At 42.6% G+C, this 22,174-nt stretch overlaps 1 protein-coding gene across 8 annotated transcripts in view; it reads right to left on the bottom strand.

The window, feature by feature from the left end:
• Nucleotides 1–7,170: 7,170 nt before the first annotated feature.
• lmo7a (LIM domain 7a) overlaps nt 7,171–22,174 on the bottom strand; it is a 45,925-nt gene continuing 30,921 nt past the window's right edge. For 2 of the 8 annotated variants that reach the window (XM_084545108.1, XM_084545107.1), the window contains 19 exons: nt 21,407–21,546; nt 20,251–20,929; nt 19,641–19,907; nt 19,149–19,263; nt 18,381–18,542; nt 17,429–17,613; nt 17,251–17,314; nt 16,927–16,983; nt 15,735–15,760; nt 15,447–15,554; nt 14,533–14,619; nt 13,685–14,052; nt 13,419–13,475; nt 12,327–12,382; nt 11,442–11,625; nt 10,893–11,219; nt 10,235–10,343; nt 9,725–9,827; nt 7,172–9,642 (listed from right to left, as the gene is read on the bottom strand). In XM_084545108.1, coding sequence (XP_084401234.1) covers nt 9,620–9,642; nt 9,725–9,827; nt 10,235–10,343; nt 10,893–11,219; nt 11,442–11,625; nt 12,327–12,382; nt 13,419–13,475; nt 13,685–14,052; nt 14,533–14,619; nt 15,447–15,554; nt 15,735–15,760; nt 16,927–16,983; nt 17,251–17,314; nt 17,429–17,613; nt 18,381–18,542; nt 19,149–19,263; nt 19,641–19,907; nt 20,251–20,929; nt 21,407–21,546 — 3,117 coding nt within the window. In that variant the 3' untranslated portion in view covers nt 7,172–9,619. Of the gene's footprint in view, nt 9,643–9,724; nt 9,828–10,234; nt 10,344–10,892; nt 11,220–11,441; nt 11,626–12,326; nt 12,383–13,418; nt 13,476–13,684; nt 14,053–14,532; nt 14,620–15,446; nt 15,555–15,734; nt 15,761–16,926; nt 16,984–17,250; nt 17,315–17,428; nt 17,614–18,380; nt 18,543–19,148; nt 19,264–19,640; nt 19,908–20,250; nt 20,930–21,406; nt 21,547–22,174 lie in introns of all 8 variants that reach the window. The other 6 variants (XM_084545112.1, XM_084545109.1, XM_084545110.1 and 3 more) reach the window with 6 other exon arrangements.

The following is a 22,174-nucleotide window of genomic DNA, read 5'->3' as shown; positions in this document are numbered from 1 at the left end:
GTGTTTCTTCACGAAAATAGATAACGTGAAATTGCAACGAGAGGTGAATTCTGAACGACGCAGGAGATTGTTTGAAAGGCTGGTGCACAATTAAGCACAAGACGAGGGTGTATCTTTGCTTTTACCCACCCGCAGTGACAGTTTTTCTGAATCTGAGAATCGTTACTCAGTGGATTATATTGTAATTCAACCACGCAATATTAAAAATCACTTGCATGCATAAACATAGGAAATCATAGTTATCAAGAATTTAGCGCTCTGTGTTGCTTCTTTCTGTGGTTGGATCTTTCTGCAAGATAAAGCCGGCATAAAAGAGATTTTTTTTTGTCAGAGCAAGGAAGCTCTTAGCCTCAGGAGGGCACAAACATATATAGATCCTGAAAATAAAAAAATGACATGAAGTAAGACCAGTCATAGGTCAAAAAATACACCTTGAATGCATCAATATGAGTTACCTTAGTCTGAGATAAAAGGGCATGAGTCTGACATCAACCACAGTCAACATGCTAGTGTAGGAGGGAACAACATGTGTGTCTAAAATCGTACGCACATGTTGTAGACAGCTCATCCATGTCAGGCGTCAGAGTCACACAAAGTGATGCTTTGTGTAACGGACGTCTGCAGCTCTGAAAAGATGCGCCGATAAAAATATGCTTCAAACTGATGTGTCATCAGTCTGGTTTTTAGACGCCATCAAAGAAATGTTCCACTCAAACTCGAGGCTTTAAAAAAAAAAAAAAAAAGAAAAAATCCGAACTGCCTTCAGCTTCTCACATGGACCAACTCGAACTCTGGTTGGAGAGATTTTTTAGATCAGAGAAAGGAAAGAAATACAATCTCATCCGTCTCTTCATTTGATAATAAAGTAAACAAATATATTTTAGTCGCACATTTCGCTGCATTATCCGAGCACAGCTGTAGGGACAATCCTAAGGTCATTCAAGTCTACTGACCATTTGCAGATGTGATATCATACCTTTTGCAGTTGCAGCCCTGAAGCTCTAAAAAGCCCAAACATAATTTATGATTTGTATTAAGAGACTGAGAGCTGCTTTTTGTATTGTGCACTTTATATTTGTATTTTTTATGTATTCCCCTTCTTTGTCTTTGTGTTGACTGTGTGTTTTTACTTATATTTAAGTCTCATTTAGGTTACTGCGGGACGTAGATGACGTAACTTAAGCCCAAATTATGCTTCCGCGTTGACACAGCGCGTCCGTGCGTACGGACCTATTACGGACCTATTGCGTCCTTGTGGACCCCCGTGCGTCCTACGCAAGGGCCAGACGTGCACCTCCCAAAAATCCTCGACGAGCGCCGAGGCGACGCAACAGCAACGCAGCAGCAACGCAGCGGCATTGGCTGTGATTGGTCCGCTAACTACATCCGCTGGAGACCGCTTTTCCGGTTTCCACTCATAAACATCATTGTCTCCTTTGTCGTGCCCTAATTTGCAATAGAAGTATTTCTTCCTCTGCTTGAATAATTTGGAGCTCAAACGCCAGTCTCTCTGTCTCGGTGTCCATCGTACACTGTGACTACGACAAAAGCCGGAAGGTAAATAACGAGGCGAGATACGTCACAAGAGTCTCGGTCGGTCGGTCACAAAAAATCATAGCGCCCTCTACCGGTGTGGCATGCATTTCGACACGTAAACCCCACGCAGAACCATCACGGTCTCACGACTGCGTCCGAGCAACTGCGTGGCCATTGCGTGACCATTGCGTGATCACTACGCGGAAGCATAATCTAGCCTTTACGTGTGGAGCCATTTAGTACTTCCTCACTCTGTAACGACACCACCCAAGCCGTAGTCTGCGCTGTTTTTTTTTGTTTTTTTTTGCCGGTCATGTTCATTTTAGTTTCTACTTCCTGCTTCCACTTTCAACAATGGCGACTGAAGCTTTTGCCAAAATTTCGCCGAACACGAGTCATACAAATGTTTGTATCGCCCGAACCTCCTCCGTTACGCGCTACAGTGAAACGCTACTACCAAACGGACCAATCACAGCTCTTGCGCTCTCCGTTGCCACAGGGCATAGTTACATTTTAGGGAGGTGCACGTCGGCTATGGCGCTAGGTTCTGCATAGGTGTCTGCGTTGTCGCCGTAGCTTCTGCGTCAACTTTACGCAGAAGTATAAACCGCCTATATGGGTCTGCGTAGGGTCTGCGTATGCTCTTCACTGTCGCCATAGCTACGGCGTCAAATTGACTCTGAAGCCTCCTGTTATTTAGGATCTGATTGTACATCCCTTTGGTTAGCATTTTAAATGTGTTAATACAAATGGGTAAACCTGGCAGTAGCAGATTTTATTTTTTATTTTTTTAAATCAAGTTGTCATCTTTTAAGTCAGCATTTGTTATTGTCGGTCTTTTAGTCATCCAGTTACAGAGCAACATTATCATTCCCTCAAAGTTGTTGTCTAATTTCCACTGTGCTTTGTCAGTTTTTGGCTTCTATCAACACCTGAGGGAAATATCTCAGTCTTTAGCTACTAAACGCTGCATTACATTCCCCAGTTAGTAGTGTCGGCCCGTTGCTTGGCACTGAGTGTACAGCGTGCTATGGGTTTTTGGAGCTTCTTCATTGAAAACAGGCAGAAATAACAGCAAATGAAACTAAAATGTGAAGCTACAAGCCAGGCAGCTGAACAATGACCTGAAAATTGCCATAAAAGCTGCAGATCCTGACGATAATTCTCTTCAGGTCGATCTCTACCAGAGACCCATTTCACTTTGTCACTGTGGCATTTGACAATAAAAGATTATTAATTACGGTCGTTTTAAGGTTTGGACAGACTCTCAAGGTCTCAGTGCCAGCCATGTCTGTGCCTCTTTATCCACATTTTTAATTCTGTACGGAGGGAGTTTAGTAATCAGACCTATAAAACATGACCTACTGCATTATCTGGGCTGTCAAAACCTGGCAACCAAATTGTCTGAACACAGTATATGCCATTACATAATCTGCATAACAGACTGCTCAGTCTAAAGTGGTTGGAGTTCCATAAAAAGTTCCTATTTTAGGCCAAATAAAGGAAAGGATTAAAACAAAGCAGAGGAATCCACAGATGAACCGTTAAGATGTTTGTTTGTTCAAAATGCATGAACAGGTTTTGCAAAAACAACATGAAGCACATTCCTAAAACCTACACAATGCAAACTGTGTAAAGGATTTATTCTCCTCGTTTGACACACAAAAAAAGACACTGACAGTAAATGTTTTGCTCTCAGTGTGTGTTAATCAGGCTGTTTCAGCCTCAGGTTGGCTTCAGGCTATCCAGAGGATTTACTGAGTTGCCCATATGGCTACTCAGAGAAAGACAGAGAAGAGGGGAACAAAACTGGGTCTGCTGAATCCAGCGGTGAATGAGCAGCACTCATGCACAGTCACAAACACTCACCACATGTCCCCGAGGCTTGTAGAGAGTAACACTGTCCTGAGATGAATTTAACAGCTTCTCCTTTGTCAGTCGTGCTCCTCTGCATAACCACACATTCACTCACGCACACTAATTCTGACATAAATTGTCCTTGCAATTGTCTTATGAAACAGATGTTTAATGAGTCCTTAAAGTTGATCTTTGTGAGCGATTAAACATATTTTATACCTCTAATCTAACTTGGCATACGACAAGAAAGTAAGACTTTTCTCTCCGTCTGTGTTTTAAAAAGACATGTACACCCTCGACAAGACAATACAAACAAATTTAGCTTGCACCCTTACAGATAATTAGATTTCCTTTTCCTAGTGTTCACCAATCGTGTACCGTGCTCTTCTGGCTGTAGTGTTGTTGTTATTCTCAAATTGTTTCATTCACTAAAGTTTGAGGTCTCACTCGAGGTCTCTCTCTCATTAGTTCACAGAGAAACCAATTTCCTTCTCCTGCTTCATTAAGGTTCGGAATAACAAACACACTGTTTCTGTTCCTCTTGTAATTATGATGAGTCATAAAAAAACAACTTCAGCAGCTTCACATTTGTAAAGTGAAATACCCAACTGTCACGATTCACTTAAAGCCACTTCACATCTATAGTCCTCCCACACAGGTGTTTTCACTTACTTTACCGGATTAGACTTCTTATTAGCTTCAACCTGAAAAGCAATTTAATACATTACAATTAATGGCAACGCTAATTGTCAACATAGATTAGAGCGACAGTTTACCATTTATATTCACTGTCTTGCCTAACGATATCTGTCCATTTCACAACAAAGCAAAGTAGCTTAGCTTAGCAAAATTGACTGGAAACAGCGAGACAGCTCGTCTAGGTCTATCCCAAGGTAATAGCTATCAGCACCTCTAAAGATTATTGTATTCTATTTTATTTGAGTCATCTGGAGAAAAATCAGAATGCACAAACAAGTGTCTTTGGATGACTTAAACAAATGAGAGGTTCAGAAAGGGTTTTTGCCTATGCAAAGCTAAGCTAACCGGCTGCTCGGTGTTGCTAGCTAGATACTTGGCACTGTTAGGTGGGGAATGCTGATACTCCCAACGGCCTGTTACCTGGTCATTAGCTTGCTAGAAGCCAACAGTTGCCTCGCAGGGCGTTCTCACATCTTATAGAAGATTTTGTGCATTTCTGTCCCTGGCTTTTCATGTCAAGACCACAAGATTATGAGCTGCATTTGAAGGAAGCAAAGGTTCAAAGTGGCATCAACTGTCTCATTCAGCTCGCACAAAAAAAGCAAATAAATGTGGTCCCAAAAAGTCAAAGTAGTAATTTAAAACAGACATTACCATTTTGGCAAATTTAAGGCGGAAGGTGGGAAAAAAAATAAATCTCAATGGCAGACTTTATCAGCTGTGGCTTGCTAACTAATAAACATTTACTATAGTTGGAAGCTGCTAATTTCAATGCTTCCAGTTACCTCATATCCGAATGAGAAACCTACACACAGGTCTTTGCATTTGATGGCTATGTACATGATATTCTATTTGACTCTAATGTGCAAGAGTGAAGCTCATGCATGTATCAGACAAAATATTACCATGAACACTTGTTGATCCAACATTGCTCTTGAAAAGCATCATTACAATATTATATCAATGCAGCAGTTGTGTAAATCATATCCTAGACTACTGTGATATATTGTAGGGAGACAGAAAGTGACTATTTAGAAGTATTTAATGATACTTTACTGGTTGTGCACTGATATTTTCCCCGTTTGCACCTGGTGTAATGTCATATACAGCAAACATGATAATGACCTTTAAGTGGCAAAAGACATTTCTGCATCGGCTAATGTCAGCGTTATGGTGGGCGGGATGTTGTGGGGGTTGACCTGCACAAACACGACCTCCCCTGTCTGTCTTTGTAGCAGTGTGCTGAGTCCAAACCTCAAAATGAATCACCTGACATCAAGTAAAGGGCAGATTTGAGGCCGCGCCATCTTTTCTTTCAAGTTTTCTTGTGATAAATTTCTAATTAACTTCAGTCCCGGGTGACAAGCGAGAACAAGCACAGGGACAGAGACGGGGTGAATGTGGCAAGGTGACAGGCAACGAAATGTACTGCATCAGGCTTCAGTCACACGCCTGTCTTCCTTTCGGGATAATGCTCGAACAGATGCAGCAGACTGCAGTGTAGTGCTGTTTTTGATGAATACTTCCACAGCATCTGGCAGCTCCAAATACAACGTGTGAGTGGAGTGTTATTTCTTACATGTGGATAAATTTAATAGAATATAGTTTCACCAAATTATCGCTCTCCTCCATTCTTCTTCTCTTGCTCAGAGAACACAAAAACACCAGATAAAGAGTCACTTAACTGAGAATCAGTATTCTGGCTCATGCTGCAGCTATAGGACTGAAACAGGATGAATTAATACGAGGACAGAAGACTTGGTCCCCTGTCACCCCAGGCATAATGCAGTCTCAAGCATATCAGGGTGCCCCAGCTGTGACCATGAAGTCTTATCATTTTAGAGCCATGTAACACTTTCTACGCTCCTTTTCTGTTTCACACCAACTGGAAAAGCAATTCGAACGATACTTTTTCCTTCCTCAGTCACGATGTGGAAGTGGCAAAAATAAACCAGAGTGTTCTTTAAGGCCACAGAGAGAAATCACACACACATGTTTGTGCAGGGGAAGAAATATAAAGAAAAGCTTTTTTTTCCCCTTCACTTAGATGAATAATGCTCTTGGTTGTTGGACTGTCTCCATGCAGAGACACTGTTAGGAGAAAAACGTCCTCCCTTGTCAGTACAGCAACAGTAGAGCAGAAGAAAGGACAGCGTTTCTCGCAGTGAGTCATGTTTAATGATCACACAGAAAAAAAACTAAACCTATCTCGGTGAATGTGTCATATTTGCTTAAGACCACTTTAAAGCCTTTAGTCATCAAACGGATCCCGTCTTATTAAAAAAACAACAAAACAATAAAAAAGACTTCCTTATCTATAAGGCTGAGTTTCTTTTAAATGAGCTTTGCCCTTTTGTGAGTCGGGGATTAGAGTCAGCATTTGTAATGAAGACAAGTAGGGATCTGGGCTGATCATTTCCTCATTGAACAAAAGGTCACAGATCAATAATCTCTATTCAAGTTTAGAAAACGTGTTCATGTCTGCGGAAGAGAGGTGGTAATCTGTTGTTAATCAGCAAAACAGCCACCTGTGCCATGCATGAAGGACACTCTGCTGGCAAATATGAATACGGATGAATAGCATGAATAGTATATGGATATTCACTAGAGGTGACACAGAAATGCAGCTATACTGAACCTGATGATGCTTTGTCTGGCTAGCTTAAAGCTTAATGTACACGTGAGTTAATGTTGTGCATTGATTGGTTTCAAGAGACAGAATTAAAATAAAGTTCATGGATTACATGCTGCTGAGGGGGAAAAAAATCTATACAATCACTCATGCACGTTCAAGATATTGGACTTTTAATGTAAATGACATTTACACCACACTCACCTTCACCTGCAAACATTTTTTAATTATTTCCAATAGCTGCAAACATGTCCTGTAATTAAACCAATCCAGCACACTCATCATTTAACCCCCAGAGCTGTAATTGCCAACTTAACCACAGCTTCCATTAGTGCATTGTAATTACTGTAAAGGTTGTCTTTTCACTGCCATGTGATCTGCGTTCGTGAGACCGCTGCCTTTCTGTCATTTATTAATTTCCTGCACCTGTTTCAGGTTAAAGATTCTCCACCGAGAATTTGAAGCCACGCCACCGTGAATGAGGAACGGCCTCATAATGTTCCGTCATGATGCGGTGGGAATTTACAGATTTACTTAAAGCGCGTTTTCGTTTAATCCTCGCAGTTAATTCAACGCGTGACAGCACTTTGCGCCATATGCACGGTGCCTGCAAGCCATGGCAACAGGTCTGTTGAGACAGTGTCTGCAATTACACGACTAATTATAGCATCAGTTCGAGCTGCAGGTGAATAAGTGCCTGATGGTTTGTCTAAAGTGTGAAAAGCGTTCCTTCTTAAAAGGTAAATGGCAAGAGGTGCTGCTCGTCTAAGGTGTCTTTAAACTGTGTATACTTGCAGGTCAAGTGAGTCAAACTGACTGAGTAACATTAATAGATCATCCAGACTGGTCTAACAGCTAAGTCACCAATACTCAATGCCAAAAATGTTGGTGTAACTCAATAATTTAGGAACCAAAACCACGAGATTTTATGACATGATGCATTGAGTAAATTACTGTGGCTAAATTCCAAGCATAGCATCTCTGCTTCTAAGTATGTAATGTTAAATGACACACTCAACAGTGAAAGCAACAACTGTTCTCATCCAGATGCAGATGAAAGAGCATTTTTCTTGGTAAAAATCTTATATTGCAGTGCCCCCTATAGGACAGTAAGAGCCTAAATCCCCCAAAACATAAATCCACGAAAATGGACTGTGTGGGGTTGAAATGGAGCATGATTATTGGAATCACTCGTGTGCTGACTGTAACGTGAAAGAAAAAAATTAAATAAATACATGTCATGATCCTGCCTTGAAGAAATCCTGAAAAATGTGAGATGTTTACTCCCCATTGAGAGAAAAGAAAGTGAGCTGAGTTAGTTTGGACTTTTTGGTGGAGGTTAGAGCAGACCTATCTAAGCTTTTATAGATATTTTACAGACCGTATTATTCTGAGCAGCCAAGCATCCAGCACACACACACACACACATATATATATATATACACATAGATGCTATTTCATTCTCCATGCCAAAGCCGTCCATAAAGGTTGTTTTTTTGGCCTTGGCTCTGCAAGAACAAGATGTGATACCTATTCTGGAAGGTTTTATATTTCTCTGCTCGGCACCATTCAGACCGTGTTTGTTTTCCGAGCATCAGGATTAAAATCTCTCTCCCACACGAGCGCAGGGTAAAATCTAAAAAGGGAATCTGAGAATTTGAGATGTCTGCCTCCAGGGTCTGCTTGCGCTTCACCTCAGGAATACAGAGCCAATTTACGGCGGGTCCGACTTGTTCTCATACAGTGCATAGCTTGAATTGAGCTCATTTCCATTCGTAAGGTGCCATTTATGGGAAATGAGGACGATTTCTTACCTAGCCGTTTAAATGCAATTGGGAGCTGCAGTCTGAACAATCAGAAGTGTTCCTTCTTTTATGAATATTCAGTATATGTTTATGCAGATATGATTTCCGTGAAACAGCCAGAATGACAGAATACATTAGGAAAATAGCCTATCAAAGTATAATCAAATGTAATGCATGCGGACCGAATAAAATATGCATGACAAATTGGCTTTGGAGAACACAGAGCAGGCAGGTCCTCTGAACCTTAGCACAAAAGCTCATTGAAATTCCTTTCATTATGACTGTGGCACTACAGAGAAACAGAAAATGAGAGGGACAGACAGAGGAAGATGAGTATAATGACTTCTGATTACAGGGGCAGGAAAAGCCTTGCATCATATACTGGAATATCATTACACACAATTATGAAATTTCCCAGCTGAAAAAGAAAAAGAAAAAACACACATGATGAGCATTTAGTCATTTTATTTACAATATTACTTTGCATCAATGTCATCAGTTCCATCTTCCATCAGCTGACAAGTGCTATCCAAGCAGACATTTGTTTTGTTTTTTTTTGTTTTTTTTTTAAATATAAGCCTAATAATTTTAATTACTTCTCCCTGTTACAAACAAAAAGGCACATAGACATGATAAGAATAGCTGTTAATACCACAAGACACTGGGAAAAAGAAGCACGATAGAGAGGAGATGAAACTGCAGGTTCTCTCTCATTATCTATAAAATCTGTGAAGTGAAGGTCAGAAGAAGGATTTTCTCCCTGGAATCGCTTTATTTCTCGACTAGTTTCATGACTAAAACATTTAAAAAAAAAAAAGTCATGCATGCAGAACCCATACACTTTGTACAGCTGTAATACTTAATATGATATAAACATGAAAGTAGATAACTTGTTTGCAAGCTTGTCCCCTCAATCACGCACTGTCAAAACAAATATGATTCTCATTAAGGAGTCTCCTGGTGTTTCCTACAGTCACAAATGGAATTACGTCCAAACCAGATTATTTATAATGGCTTCAATGTTCACTTTAAAGCTCATGGGTTGTTGTCACAAGTAGTCTCTTCATCAATCTGCTGGAGAACAGTCACATCACATAGGTGTTGGTTGGCCAGCTAAAAGAAAAAGAACACCGACATTACGCCTGTGGAAATCCAAAAGCAATCCTCACGTCGATCAGCTCGATCAACTACTCACTTTTGAATCGCAAGTAGCAGGAGTTACAGTAGAGCTGTTTGTTTCGTATCCTGACTTCAGCCCCAGCCTCCGATCCTCCAAGGTCGGACTTACAGTCGATGCACTGAAGGAAGAGTTAGAGATCAACTTAGCCGGTTAAAAAGCTACAGCAAAGTGTCCACAGGAGGAGTGAGGAGGAACACGGATAGTCAAATGAAGGTGAATGAGAATCAAAAGACAAAGGGTAGCACAGAGGAACAAAATTCAAGCGTAAGAGATCAAAGTCAAGCGTAGACAAAAGTTCCCGGAAAAGTCAACTGAAGGAACAAAGTGATTAGTTCAGCTTGCAGATTTTGGCACAGAACATCTAGTTTGCTCAGCTGCAAAGGCGTAAGGATCTCGATATTAATCAGGATGCACCAGGTTAGTAAAACAAAGAAAAAAAGAGTTAGGAGGAGCGATTGGGTTAGTTTTTGAGGAGAAGTTTTGGCTGCCGACGCTCTCTGCGGCCGCCAGGAGCCCGACTCTCACCTTGAAACACCCCAAATGATAACAGAGCCCGAGGGACTCGATGATCATGGCCGCTCCCTTTCCCAGTGGGTTGTCACAGAACGTACAGATTTTCTTTCCACTCACTGACCTAGATTGCAGAACGTACAGCTGCGGTTTAGTAGCCAAGCACACACATACATGAAACATGTATGAATGAACACATGCACACAAAAAAAAAAACACATGGTCATGCTGATATACACTGGGGTTAGATGGTTTTTCTGCAAGTATATGTATGGATTTACCAACCACTAATCAAATGACAGCCCTTAAAATGCATTTTTGACATTTTATGTTTTGGAGACAAGAAGAAAAATTGTGAGGAAACTGTTATGAATTATAATTTAAAAACAGAGACAATTGATATGAACACAGGGAACAGCTCACAGAAAACTTTTCCCATATTATGTATTTGATTGTCACTTATAGGCTCAAAACTATACTGTAAGTACAAAAGGACTTTATGTCAGGGGACTGTGTGATTATATTACCTGTTGGATTTAAAAATGCCACCTTGTCACCCAAGTTACGTTTTAACAGCACCACCTTAATAGGATTTTGAAACCCAGTATACCAGCGAGTGGTTAGAGGCAGCGCGCTGGGAGCCTTAAAAGCAAAGCAGCGTTGTAGGTTTTACCTGTTCCGCTGCTGAAGGGAATCTGGCTCCGACAGGGGCTCCGGAGAGGTTGCGGGTGACGGAGAAGAAAATGAGGGGGAATGCGACTGCCGGGACCAAGGGGGCGGGGGGGTCCCTAGCCCGCCTCGGAGGGAGGTCAGGGAATAGGAGGAAGGAAGAGTGGAAGAGCTGGACCGCTGGTACCCTGGCTTTCCACCGTAAAGGGAAGAGCTCCCAAAATAGGCAGACTGAGGCCGAGAGTAGCTTTGGACATAAGAGCCGCTTCTGGGTGGCCCTGATGAGTGCCGGGAGCTGTAGGAGGTGTCCAAGTTGTCAAGAGACTCACCTCTGCAAAGCCAACCCAAGCCACACCCACGTTGACCAGTTAGTAGAGGCAAATAAACTGTCTGGCTACCAACTGTTTTTATGTTGAAATATTCAAGGCCCAATCAAATTTAAATGTCAGTTTGGTAGCCAGAGGAATGAACTTAAGTCAACAGGATATTAGTAAGTACAAAAACCCAGTCAACACCATCCCACAAGAGACACTTTAAACCGGGTAGACTGTACCTGCGCATGTGTGTCATGTCTGTCCCCTTGTGGGTGGCAGTGCTGGTGGAGCTCTGGCGGATCCAGCTTCCGTCCGTCAGCAGCGGAGTCTTCTTCTTCATCTCGTTCAGGATCTGCTGCCGCTCCAGTTCAGCCTGCGTCGGGGACAGCTGACCCTTCCTGTCGCTGACTGCACTTCCTGTCACTGCGCCCAGGGAGGGGGAGATAAATGAACCGTCACGCTCGGTAAACGTTTTGTGTGAAGTAAAAAGCAGATTGCGACCGGTGGGGGGAAAAATTGTGAAGAAAAACGGGACACGGCAAATGAGATCAGGGTGATTCTTCAAACCGGAATTAAGTTATGGAAGAAAAAGTGTATTGACGTGAAAGAAATCACTTTAATCAATGAGGTATTTGTTCTGCTGCAAGTAATTTTCTGGTTAGCTGAATGATTGATTTGCCATTCGGCTGGTCAGCTCCAAATCAAACAGCTGTAAGTTTTGATTTAGTGGAATGTCTTAATTGACTGATTGGCTGATCATTATGGAAGCAGACTGATCCAGACAGAGAGGCGACACTCCGGGGGCGAAGCCCACCTCTCTCTGGTTCTCTGTATTTCATGGCATTGAGGATGTTTCTCCGCTCCAGCTCCAGCATTGATGCAGTCCTCTGGCTTTGGAGTTCTTTGTCACGTGCAATCCTCAACTGCTCTTCCAGCAGCCACTGAGCCATGCCCAACGCCTGCGCACCTACAGCGGTGCACAACCCATATATACGTGTATGCGGAGACGTTTTACAAAGCAAAGAGAAACGCTGCCTTTTGCTGACATAACTGCAGCAAATGAAATGTTCCTGGTCCTGATCAGAAACTCACACATTCAATCAAGACAAATGAAAATAACTGACCTTTCCTCTGAGGTTTGTCCTCTTCATCAAGCTGGGGGGATGATTTGGATTTTGCCCTGTCACAAAAAAAAATCATATAACAGCTTAATTAAACACATTTATTTCAAACAATCATCAGTAGGCATAAAACAATAAACAGATGATGTGTTGACCTTGTATTAACAGGTTTGGTTAAAAAATATATCTAACTGCATTTGGTTTTCCAGGGAATCCTTTCCCTATTATAAGAAAAACAGCAAATAAAAAGCATTTTCATGTCACAACACAGAGTAAAAAACCCAATTTTACTCGTGAAAGGTTATAAAGGGAGAGTGCTGATTGCGGACCAATCACAGGTAATTCCCATCTCAGCTGGAGACCTAAACCATTTGCTGGCAGACTTCCATTTCCATGACCACCTATTTAAAATGATTTGAATGACGCCGTTCAAATGGTTCCAGAAAAAGGATCCTTCAACTATCTGTGGCAAAGACGTGCCACTTTTGATTTGTACTGAAATGTTAGCGTTTGCAGGTTAGAGCATATCATAGGTTACAAACGCGTTCTTGTTTGTTAGTGTGTTTTGGCAGACGCCGGTTTGGCACGTACGGTGCAGTTCTGGTAAGAACAAACTGTCTTGCCAAGACATTTACCGGTGCAGAAAATTGTATGAAGAATTTACAGCTGAGAATACATGAGCTGATGCAATCATCCAGACTTTACTTGAAGTCCCCCTATTTAGTATTTAAGCAGCGTGCTTAATAGTGCATTTAATAAATGGTCCACAGTTTGCTTTAATGTAGTTATAAACAACCGGGTTATGTGCTGTATTATTCTTCTCCAAATCTATTATCATTTTATATAATAGTCTACATTTATGGTTTCCTACATGCACATACATAAAATAATGTTTGTGCATAGAGCTTCATAATAATGCCTCTTATACATGCTAAATAGGGGGACGGATGTAAGGCACTGATGCATTGATGTTAAAATATTTTAAGACTTTTACTGCATAAAAAGTAAGCGATGTCAGAATAGGTTATTAATGTGATTGGCTGCAGCTCTTAGACACACACACACACACACATGCACACTCTCTGCTGTACTAACCTGTCTGTAAAGGACAGTGGAGGCTGGACATTGGCAAAGCCATAGGAGCCACCAGCCCTTTTGTGTGTACAGAGAGATGGAACGATGGTTATGGCACAAAGGAGGACAAAGCACATGCGAACACATTAGTTGCACTAGTTATGTTAATGCACAGACAATAAAGCTGGTTAAATGAGTTATTATCAGCACATCAGGCTTGGAGTACAAAAGCCATGTGAGTTTAAGTGTTGGTAGTACAGTACACGAGGAGCTGTGGCTCTACTGACCACTGCTGTGACTGCATGGAGGCTCTCTCCTTCTCCCTGCGCTGCTGCTCTGCAGCTTCCTGCCACCTCCTCTCCTCCTCCCTCTCTTCCTCTCTCTTCTTTTGCCATCTCAGCTGCTCCTCCTCCCGTTTCTTCCTCTCCTCTTCCTCCTGCCTTTCTTTCCTCTTTCTCTCCTCCTGGAGACGCTGCAGCTCTCGCTCCTCCTCTTCCCTCTTCCTCCTCTCCTCCGCCTGCCTCTGGCGCTCCTGCTCCGCCTTCCTCTTTCTTTCTTCCTCTTCCCACTGAAGAGACATGGACTGGTTCACTGGGGACAGGGGTGAGTGTGGGCTGACGCTGTGGTTGTACGCCAGCAGGCTTTTAGGCTCCCACTGAGAACAAATGACAGGAAAAGAGGAAGAGTTTGAACGCATGAAGGCATTAAGCAATCTGATCTTCATTGACATCCAGGAAGAACTGTGGAGAAACTCTTCATATCCTCTGAGCTAACAAACAAGCAAGCAAGTGTTTTGAAATTATAATCAGAGGGGAGTTTTTGTTGCAAAACTTTGAGCTGGGAATATTTTTAGCATTACTGGAAATCACACATGCTACATGTCCAGTGGGAATATCCACATGACTAAACAAAGTCCTTTATATAAATCTGACCTGTGCTGTAAAAGTCAGACACAATAGTTTGTGCCCACATGAATGTTGCGTAATTAAAGAAATTCAGACCAACGTTATTATTAAAGCTCTTGTGACACATTTGGACAGTTTAGTGCTATGAGTCACGACTTCTCGCTGCCTTTTAATGTTTTCCAGCTGATGTTTCAGGCCATAATTTACACAAATGAAAGCATGTGTGTCACCTCTTCCCGGTCCCCAGTTGTGCCAATCTCCTGCTGAGCCTTGAGCCACTCTTCGTGCAGTTTCTCCTGATCGCGCTTATATTTCTCCTGTAACAAAAGGTGATTTAAAGCTCTAAAAAACTGACATATACAACACAGGTCTCTTTGAGGCATTGCTAATTAAATGCACACTGTACTGTACCATACAGAAGTAAGAATAAGTGATACATTGAGTAGATTTAGTTGCTGTAATATTTTTTTTCAGATCATTATGAGCTCACGTACACGTTATCTAACCATTGTGAACATCCTAGGTAAGCTTGCCCAGGGCAGGAAGTCTCCCTGGCAGTGAAACCAGGCTGTTTATCCAACAGGGAACAAGACTGGAGGAGTTAACAAGCCTTCCCAGCTAGATCAGTGTGCTGCTCAGCCACCTTTGATCTCCATCCAGAACTAGGCCCCCGGAAAAATGTTTTACATTTAAGCTGGATACTCGACAGATACTTTACTTTCAGCAGCTCTGAGGAGCAGACCCCATTGAGGATTTCCTAGCCTGTCAGTGCTTTGTAGCTGTTCTCGTTGTCAGGTTTGACACAAAATAAGGTTGGTTGGCAGGTGGTTGCATTTTATTTTATGCATTTTCGTTTATTTGTTCCTCTGTTGTACACACCACATATTAATGAGTTGTGTATATTCAGTAGAAATTTAAATATGGTCCTAGTCTTAATCTGAATCAGAAAAACTCTATTGGAAATGGAAGTGTGGCTTAAACAAACACATAATGTCTTCTATATCATTCTATTTTCTCATCTTAGTCCTTGATTACAGCATTTTATTAGTTAATTAACATTATTTTTTAGCTAATTACCTGGTAATTTAGTATGTGTATACTTTAAAATAACATTACTAATATAAATTATAAAGCCTTTCAGTACCTGTAGGAGGCGCTCTTGTTCCTTTTGCCATTTCTCTTGTCTTCTGCGCTCCTCATCCAGGTCCAAAGACCAGCGGTTGGAAGATGGAGTGATTGTAGGAACAGGTATCTGGAGACAGAGGAAACCGTCAGACAAAGCGCATACACACACACACACATATATATGCTTCCACATTCAATCTTACGCCCTCACACCTCCAATCTGCAACTATAGCTCATTGCTTTTAATTAACTACACTGATAGTTAGTTCATATTAAGTTCTTTCCTCATCCATCCAGTGGTACTCACATCTGGAATTGCAGTTTCTGGACCTCCTAGAAAATAAAGAAAATCATTTAGTCAGTTCTTCTAGCATGCACAGGCGGAGCCATGGAACATAACGTATACATACAAGTTAATATACCAAATCAATGCAAGGCTGGCAGGCTAATTTAAGTTTCAGCCTCGATTTTTAAGTCAAGTACTATTTCATTATTGAAAATGACATTTCAAGCCACATCAGTAATTGATGTTTTCAACAAGCCTCGAGCACACACACAAGTCAAAATTCAACAGCTCTGGCTTGTTGATTCTCTCAATTCAACATCAGCCACATGCTGACATTTACATTGGATGCCGGCCCGATAGATATGAATGGGAAAACCAATAAACCGATTGCGAGCACGTGACCAAACAACCGCACACGTCAGCGGCATGCATTCAAGCGCAACACAAGCACAGAGGAGCGGCGGCAGACCTCAATACGTGCATGCTAGGAATGCTTTTAACTTCATGTGCAGCAAAGTGAAAAGTGTAACCATGTGTTAAAGCCTGGACACCATTCAAAAACACCACAAACACAATGGGATTCAAGGATTTGTATTCGTGGTGGGTACGCTGGGTTAGATTCTGACATGCTGCCCAGATATTTGAGCTGAATATGCAACATTTATTTTAACAGTCTCTTTCCATTTTTCTTATTTTTTGAGGTTGTACTAAAAAAAAAAAAAGTGGTTTGGGAGGTTTGCAATGGGCATCTCCCTTAATGTGCTTCAAAACTCAACCAAGATATTGCAAAACATTCTTGGTTTGAACAGCATGTCAGCGTCCCAGGGTCGTACCAAGGAAGGTGACTATGTCACTGCACACTCAACCCTGTTTACCACAGAGGAAGACCAGCGCACTGACACTGGACCCTGAGCGACCTGAAGGAGGGAAGGGGCACAGCACAGGGGTTAAGCATCGACACCAGACAAGAGAAAGCCCCACAAAAACAAGAGAGAGCCATGGAGGAACCCACAGAAATCCTGACAGCTCGCGATCAATTGATAAATATTTATCAACTGAACACGAGGCTCAACATGAGAACATGCAAAGACTCCTTAGAAATCTGAGGAATTCAGAGACAGAGAGAGAGAGAAGCGCAGAGAAACCAGCCACCAGATTACACAGAAGTCATCATTATTATTGAGCATCCCTTCAGTTCTTTTTATGTCTTTACCTTGTTCAAAAAACTCTGACCTCCGTTTTAAGTTTTTCAAAGATAAGGGCTCTGACTCTACATGGGAGATGGGAAACAGAACACAGTGAGGCACAGCAGGAGAGTGAACAGTTTCCCTGAGGAGATTTACATTTTGTTATTAATCACACATGTATAGTATATGCTGCTTATATCACCTCGTCAATGTAAAAGTCTATTAATGTAAAAGCCCCCAAACTAAATCAACAAACTGACACTCCCTACTGATGTGTTTTTCTTTTCAGTGCAGAAACAATCATTAGAATCGGATTCGTGACCTTTCTGACTGCATGCTCTGCTCTTTACCTTTGTTCCTCATGGTCACCAGTTCCTCTCGGAAACCTCCATTAAGTCCGTTTGAAGCCACTTCCTGCAGGGAGACGTGGCAGGGTACACTCATTAAAAAAAGTCCCTGGGCAGGGAACAATACAGGAATAAAAAGTGATCAAACCAGAGTCAAGCGAGGTGATCCTGGGTCACTTACGGCAGCCGGGCGAGTGGGGGCCTCTTTGGATGGCGCCGGTTCGGTGGACTTGAGGGAAGTGAAATCCAGGCTGGATTTGACACTGTTTGTTTCAGGGGAACCTAGAAGTATCGGATGATCCGTACTGGTCAGATTGATGGTCTTATGGCTTTTAAATGGCAGGGAAGGTTGATCTCTGTCCCAGTCTGCGTGCAGACAATGCAGCGGCAAAAAATAGAAGGTGTACAAAGACTTTACACATAGGACACCATGAAGCAGGGGACAAGGATGGTGTTATGTTGTTATAATAGAGATGAGCAGGGAGTGACAGAGAAACCACCTTCCCCAGCCATGCAGCCCATTAAAGCCTCTATAAACCCAAACACTATTTCTAACTGGCTTAAAACCACTGGGCTCCACTAAGCAGTTTGAACTAGTAGTGTGTGTGTTAGTTCAAGAGTTTTTCTAAGTTGACACTGATATTGCTGGAAAGAGTAAACCTCTAAGACTGTAAACACAGCATATTAATTAGACCATGGACCTGAGCGGAGTTAGTTTTCCTGAAGAAAAATATTGCAAAGACAAAGAGATAGCCAGTAGAAACAAATAATAATAACAATAAATAATAATAATAATAAGGAAAAATAGGACAAAGAACTCAAACAAGAAAAGTAGAAATAATAAAAACCACAGAGTTCATAAACCAAAACCAGCCAGCCTTCACCAGGCGATTAAAAAACATATATAAATAAATAACAGGTCCTTTATCGTTTAGCTGTCATGAGCTCATTCATGGATGGCTTCACAATAGTTTACGGACCAATTTAAAGTGTCAAAACTGTTTAGCAGCGTGAGCAGCGTGAGCACGGCTGTCACTTACAGGAATGTAACCCTTAAAATATTTCAATCGCCTCGTCTCGAGCTCTCACGCAAAACAAAAACACACACACACGCAGATGTTGAGATGACTCACTGTTCTGGCCGTGACGGCGTACATCCATGACCAGGCTGCCCTCTTGGATAGCCTCGTCCATGCAGGTCTTCCACTCTGTGTAGCTCATTTCTGCCACCTTGTGCCCGTTCACCGTCAGCACCTCGTCTCCGCTCTGAAGCTGGCACATCTCGGCTGGGCTGCCTGCACGAGACAGGGGTCGGGATTGTTAGAGGAGGAGAATTTACCGCCGTGGTGACACGGTTAACAGCTTCGACAGTTCACAAGAGCAGTGCTTCTTGTAAGGCTCGTGTTGCTTTACTAATACTTTAATGTTAGTAAGCCACTGAAAGTATGATTGAGTGTTATTCATATGAAGAAAGGAACAAGTAACAGGCTCAGACAATAAGATATGACTCATTTAGATTTGTGCATTACTAAAATACATGACATACTGGGATGTGCAGGTGGGGAATCTCAGTAGAAAGAGAGGCTCAGTCCCATGCCCAGGCCCTGCAGATCTGACCCACATAGAAGCTGCCCTACATAGGTCTGGCATCACCACTGCAATGGACTCAAAAACCTGCTGACAACTAACCAGCGGGGCCTGACTGTAAAAACTTGCCAGAGCGCTTGTTTCCAGTATAACCACTGAACTGTTATCTAGGAGAATTCAGGTTTAGCGAGAGTGAGATGCCAGCAATGCTGCAGCTAACGTCTGGCAGATTTGCGCACATTACGTCGAATAAAGCTCTGCCAACACGATACAAATCCCTTTGTTTCGAGGGTGGTTCTCTCCAACGTCTTTACCTGGCTGGATGGACGTGACACGAGCACCTGTTGAATCCCACGCTGCCTGGAAGCCAAAGTCTCTGCTGCTGTTTGGCTTCTGGTTCAGGCTGATCCTCATCTCGCAGCTGTTCTCCTAGAAACCAAACAACAACAACAACAACAGGTGAGTAAAGATGAACTTTCCGTGTACAAATGTGGGCTGACTTTGCATCACTCCGGTGCCATGTCAGGTTGCGTGTATAGTGCACGCCACCCTGCTTTGGCAAGAAAGCCTTGTATTAATCATTTATAGCTGCTGATTAAATGCAAACCTGTTGCTATACTGTAGTTTCTCCAGTGCAAGCACTCAATTATTTTCTACATAACAAAATGGGTTAAAGCTAGAATTTGCTGTAATTATGCTTTAGGTTTCACAGATTATTTACACAAAACCAAAAATGCATAACTGTTAACACTGTGAGTCTTAAATAAAATTCACATTAGAAACACAGAATCAAGAAACTTGAGTACCTGGCTGGTTTCTTTGGCTGGAACAGGACTGATGGGAGCTCCACTCTTGAAAAGAGGAGGGACAGGTGAGATGCTCTGGATAGAGGTGATTCTCTTTGCTGTGGTCTCCTCCTCCTCCTCCTCCTCTTCTTCTTCATCGCTGCTGTGTGCAGAGCTAGAGTGAGCTTCATCCTCAGAGGTCATGAACTGGTGATAGCGGTTAGGCACCGATGTCTTCTTGGAAACCTCGACGTTGCCGTTGACGCGTTTTTGCGAGTCGTCCACCTGCTTTGGGGTGAATGCAACGAGGTCATTAAGTGTCAAGTACAAAGGAATTTAAATGCACTTTTATAAGACGGGGCTGTTGATTTACAAAATAACACATTTCAACTGTTAAAAGACAATTTAGTGGAGTTAATCAATTTGAAAAAGGCTGAAGCTCTAGCAGTAAAAACACTACTTTAATCCATTATTCACCTTGTAATCAGATGGTACTCTAGTGTAACATTGTTGTACTCGAAGCAAACAAACTGATCAACATAATACAGACTGCTCAGTGGCAAATACACACTGTCTCATCCTGCCCTTGTGTCACATTAGTAGTTTGTGTTTTAAACTATCAAGTACTCACTGTAAAGACTCGAGAAAGAGAGGAGATGCGGGAGGTCGGGGCCACGAAGGGCCTTGGCGTGACAACTGAGGTTAGACGCGCGCTATCCGATCTCTGGTAGCTCCTGGGGAGGGAGGCGGAAACCCGAGACACCGCGGGAGGCTTGGGTTCCATTGAGCTGAGCTGTGGTTGTTGTTTGTGCAGAGAGCTATAGGAGGGGGCCTCCCACTTCGCCTGTGTGACCGACAATGGGCGCACTGGCTCGGGCACCTTTTGTAGGGACCTATAAGAGGGGACAGGGCTCGTGGGCTCCTCTTTCTTGGCTGTGCTGGTGCGTGCTAAGACTGGACTCCTCGGTAAAGGTTCAGGTACTGGAGAGCTGTTGAGCAGTTGGCTGGTTGGAGTGATGGAGGAGGTGGATGAAGAGCTGCTGAATGCAGAACTGTCTGCACCGTCAACTACCTGAGTAGTGGGAGGCGACGCGGCCCTTCCAGGAGCTGGGGACGCAGCGAGAGGTTCTTGCTCTTTCAAAGAGGGCTTAGAGGGTTCCAAGGAATAGGAAGGAGTGTCAATAGTGTAGCTTCTGGCCTGAAGGCTCCTGGTACGCGGAGTAACGACGGGTCTGTCGAATACGTCCTCGTCGTCTAAGTAAGAGAGAGATGCAAAGCGACTGCCAATGCTGCTCTTTCCCTTATTTTCTCTGAGGACCAAACACAGGAGGAGAAGGTTGATGAGAATAAGAGGCAAACGTGAAAAAATTAGGAAGGTTATCGATACAAGCAGAAATGGTGATGAAGGGAGGGGGTTATGGAGTGCCAAGGAGGGGAGCGGAAAGCAGAACACGGGTTGAAAAGACGAGGGCAGTGAGATGTGGGGCAAACAAATGCAGGCAGACTGTAAGCCATGATTAAATTACACTTTCACACTGAATGAAGGAACAATTGCAGTCTCCTCAGTCAATCCTGCTCAAATAATCACGCTGTCTCAAAGGTTCGCATACACACTTTTTTTTTTTTTTTTTTATCATTACCTTAGCAAAGGGTCCCCTTTGGAGGGTTAAAAGGGCATACAAGAGGAATAAAGTGAGTGCGTGTGTTGTCAGAAAATCGTTAAATAATCATTCAGACTCAAAACTACCACTAACATAATGCGAAGCACCAGGTGTGTTTTTCCTTACCTATCCTCTTCGATCTCCTTGAAGGTCTTGGACCTTCTGTTGCCGCCGTACGTAATCTCCTCTATCTTCTCCCTTTCCTCTTTCTTCTTCACTATGTCAGAGTTGACACTCCGGCGCCGGTTCTTCCATTTGCTCAGGTCCTGCAGCGAAAGCCAACACGCATCACCTCATACACCATATCCTAACAATTCAGCTTAGATCTAGATAAAGCAGACTGGTTGCGCTGCCTCGGTAAGTGTACAACTGAAGGGGGTGAAGTTGAGAAGGAGAGAGACGGACAAAAAAAAAAGAGAAAGGGCCACATTTGAAGGTGTTCTATTTGTGTGCTTTAGGCTCCTCCCGGCTCACTTCCCCTGTGTATTGGGGACTGTGTGACCTAAATGCTGCTTTAAGACTCTATTCTATTGCCATTACACCAATCAGACAATCAGACTGCTGACAGGCACCACAGTCAGTCATCTATACGAGTATAACTTTATACTACTATTTGATTTCTCCGGCTGAAACTGAGCATGTGTAATGAATACGCCTGATTTTGCTGCACCACTGCAAAATTACTTTCCAGTATATTGTAATTTTCATTCTGTTTCCATCATATGGTCTCAACCTGACATCATCCATGTATATGACATAATTTGCGCTTAATTCTATTATTAGTATTTTACAGCTTGTGGTGATTCTTGCCAACTCTGTCATTTTGAAATGAGGACAGCTCGTAGCCAGAGGGCAGTGCTGCTCCAATCAGAGCCTGCCTCTGTCTCCCGTCTT

The sequence above is a fragment of the Chelon labrosus genome (assembly GCF_963514085.1).
Source record: "Chelon labrosus genome assembly, chromosome: 5".
Taxonomy (NCBI): domain Eukaryota; kingdom Metazoa; phylum Chordata; class Actinopteri; order Mugiliformes; family Mugilidae; genus Chelon; species Chelon labrosus.
This window is presented reverse-complemented; position numbering and strand designations above follow the sequence as displayed.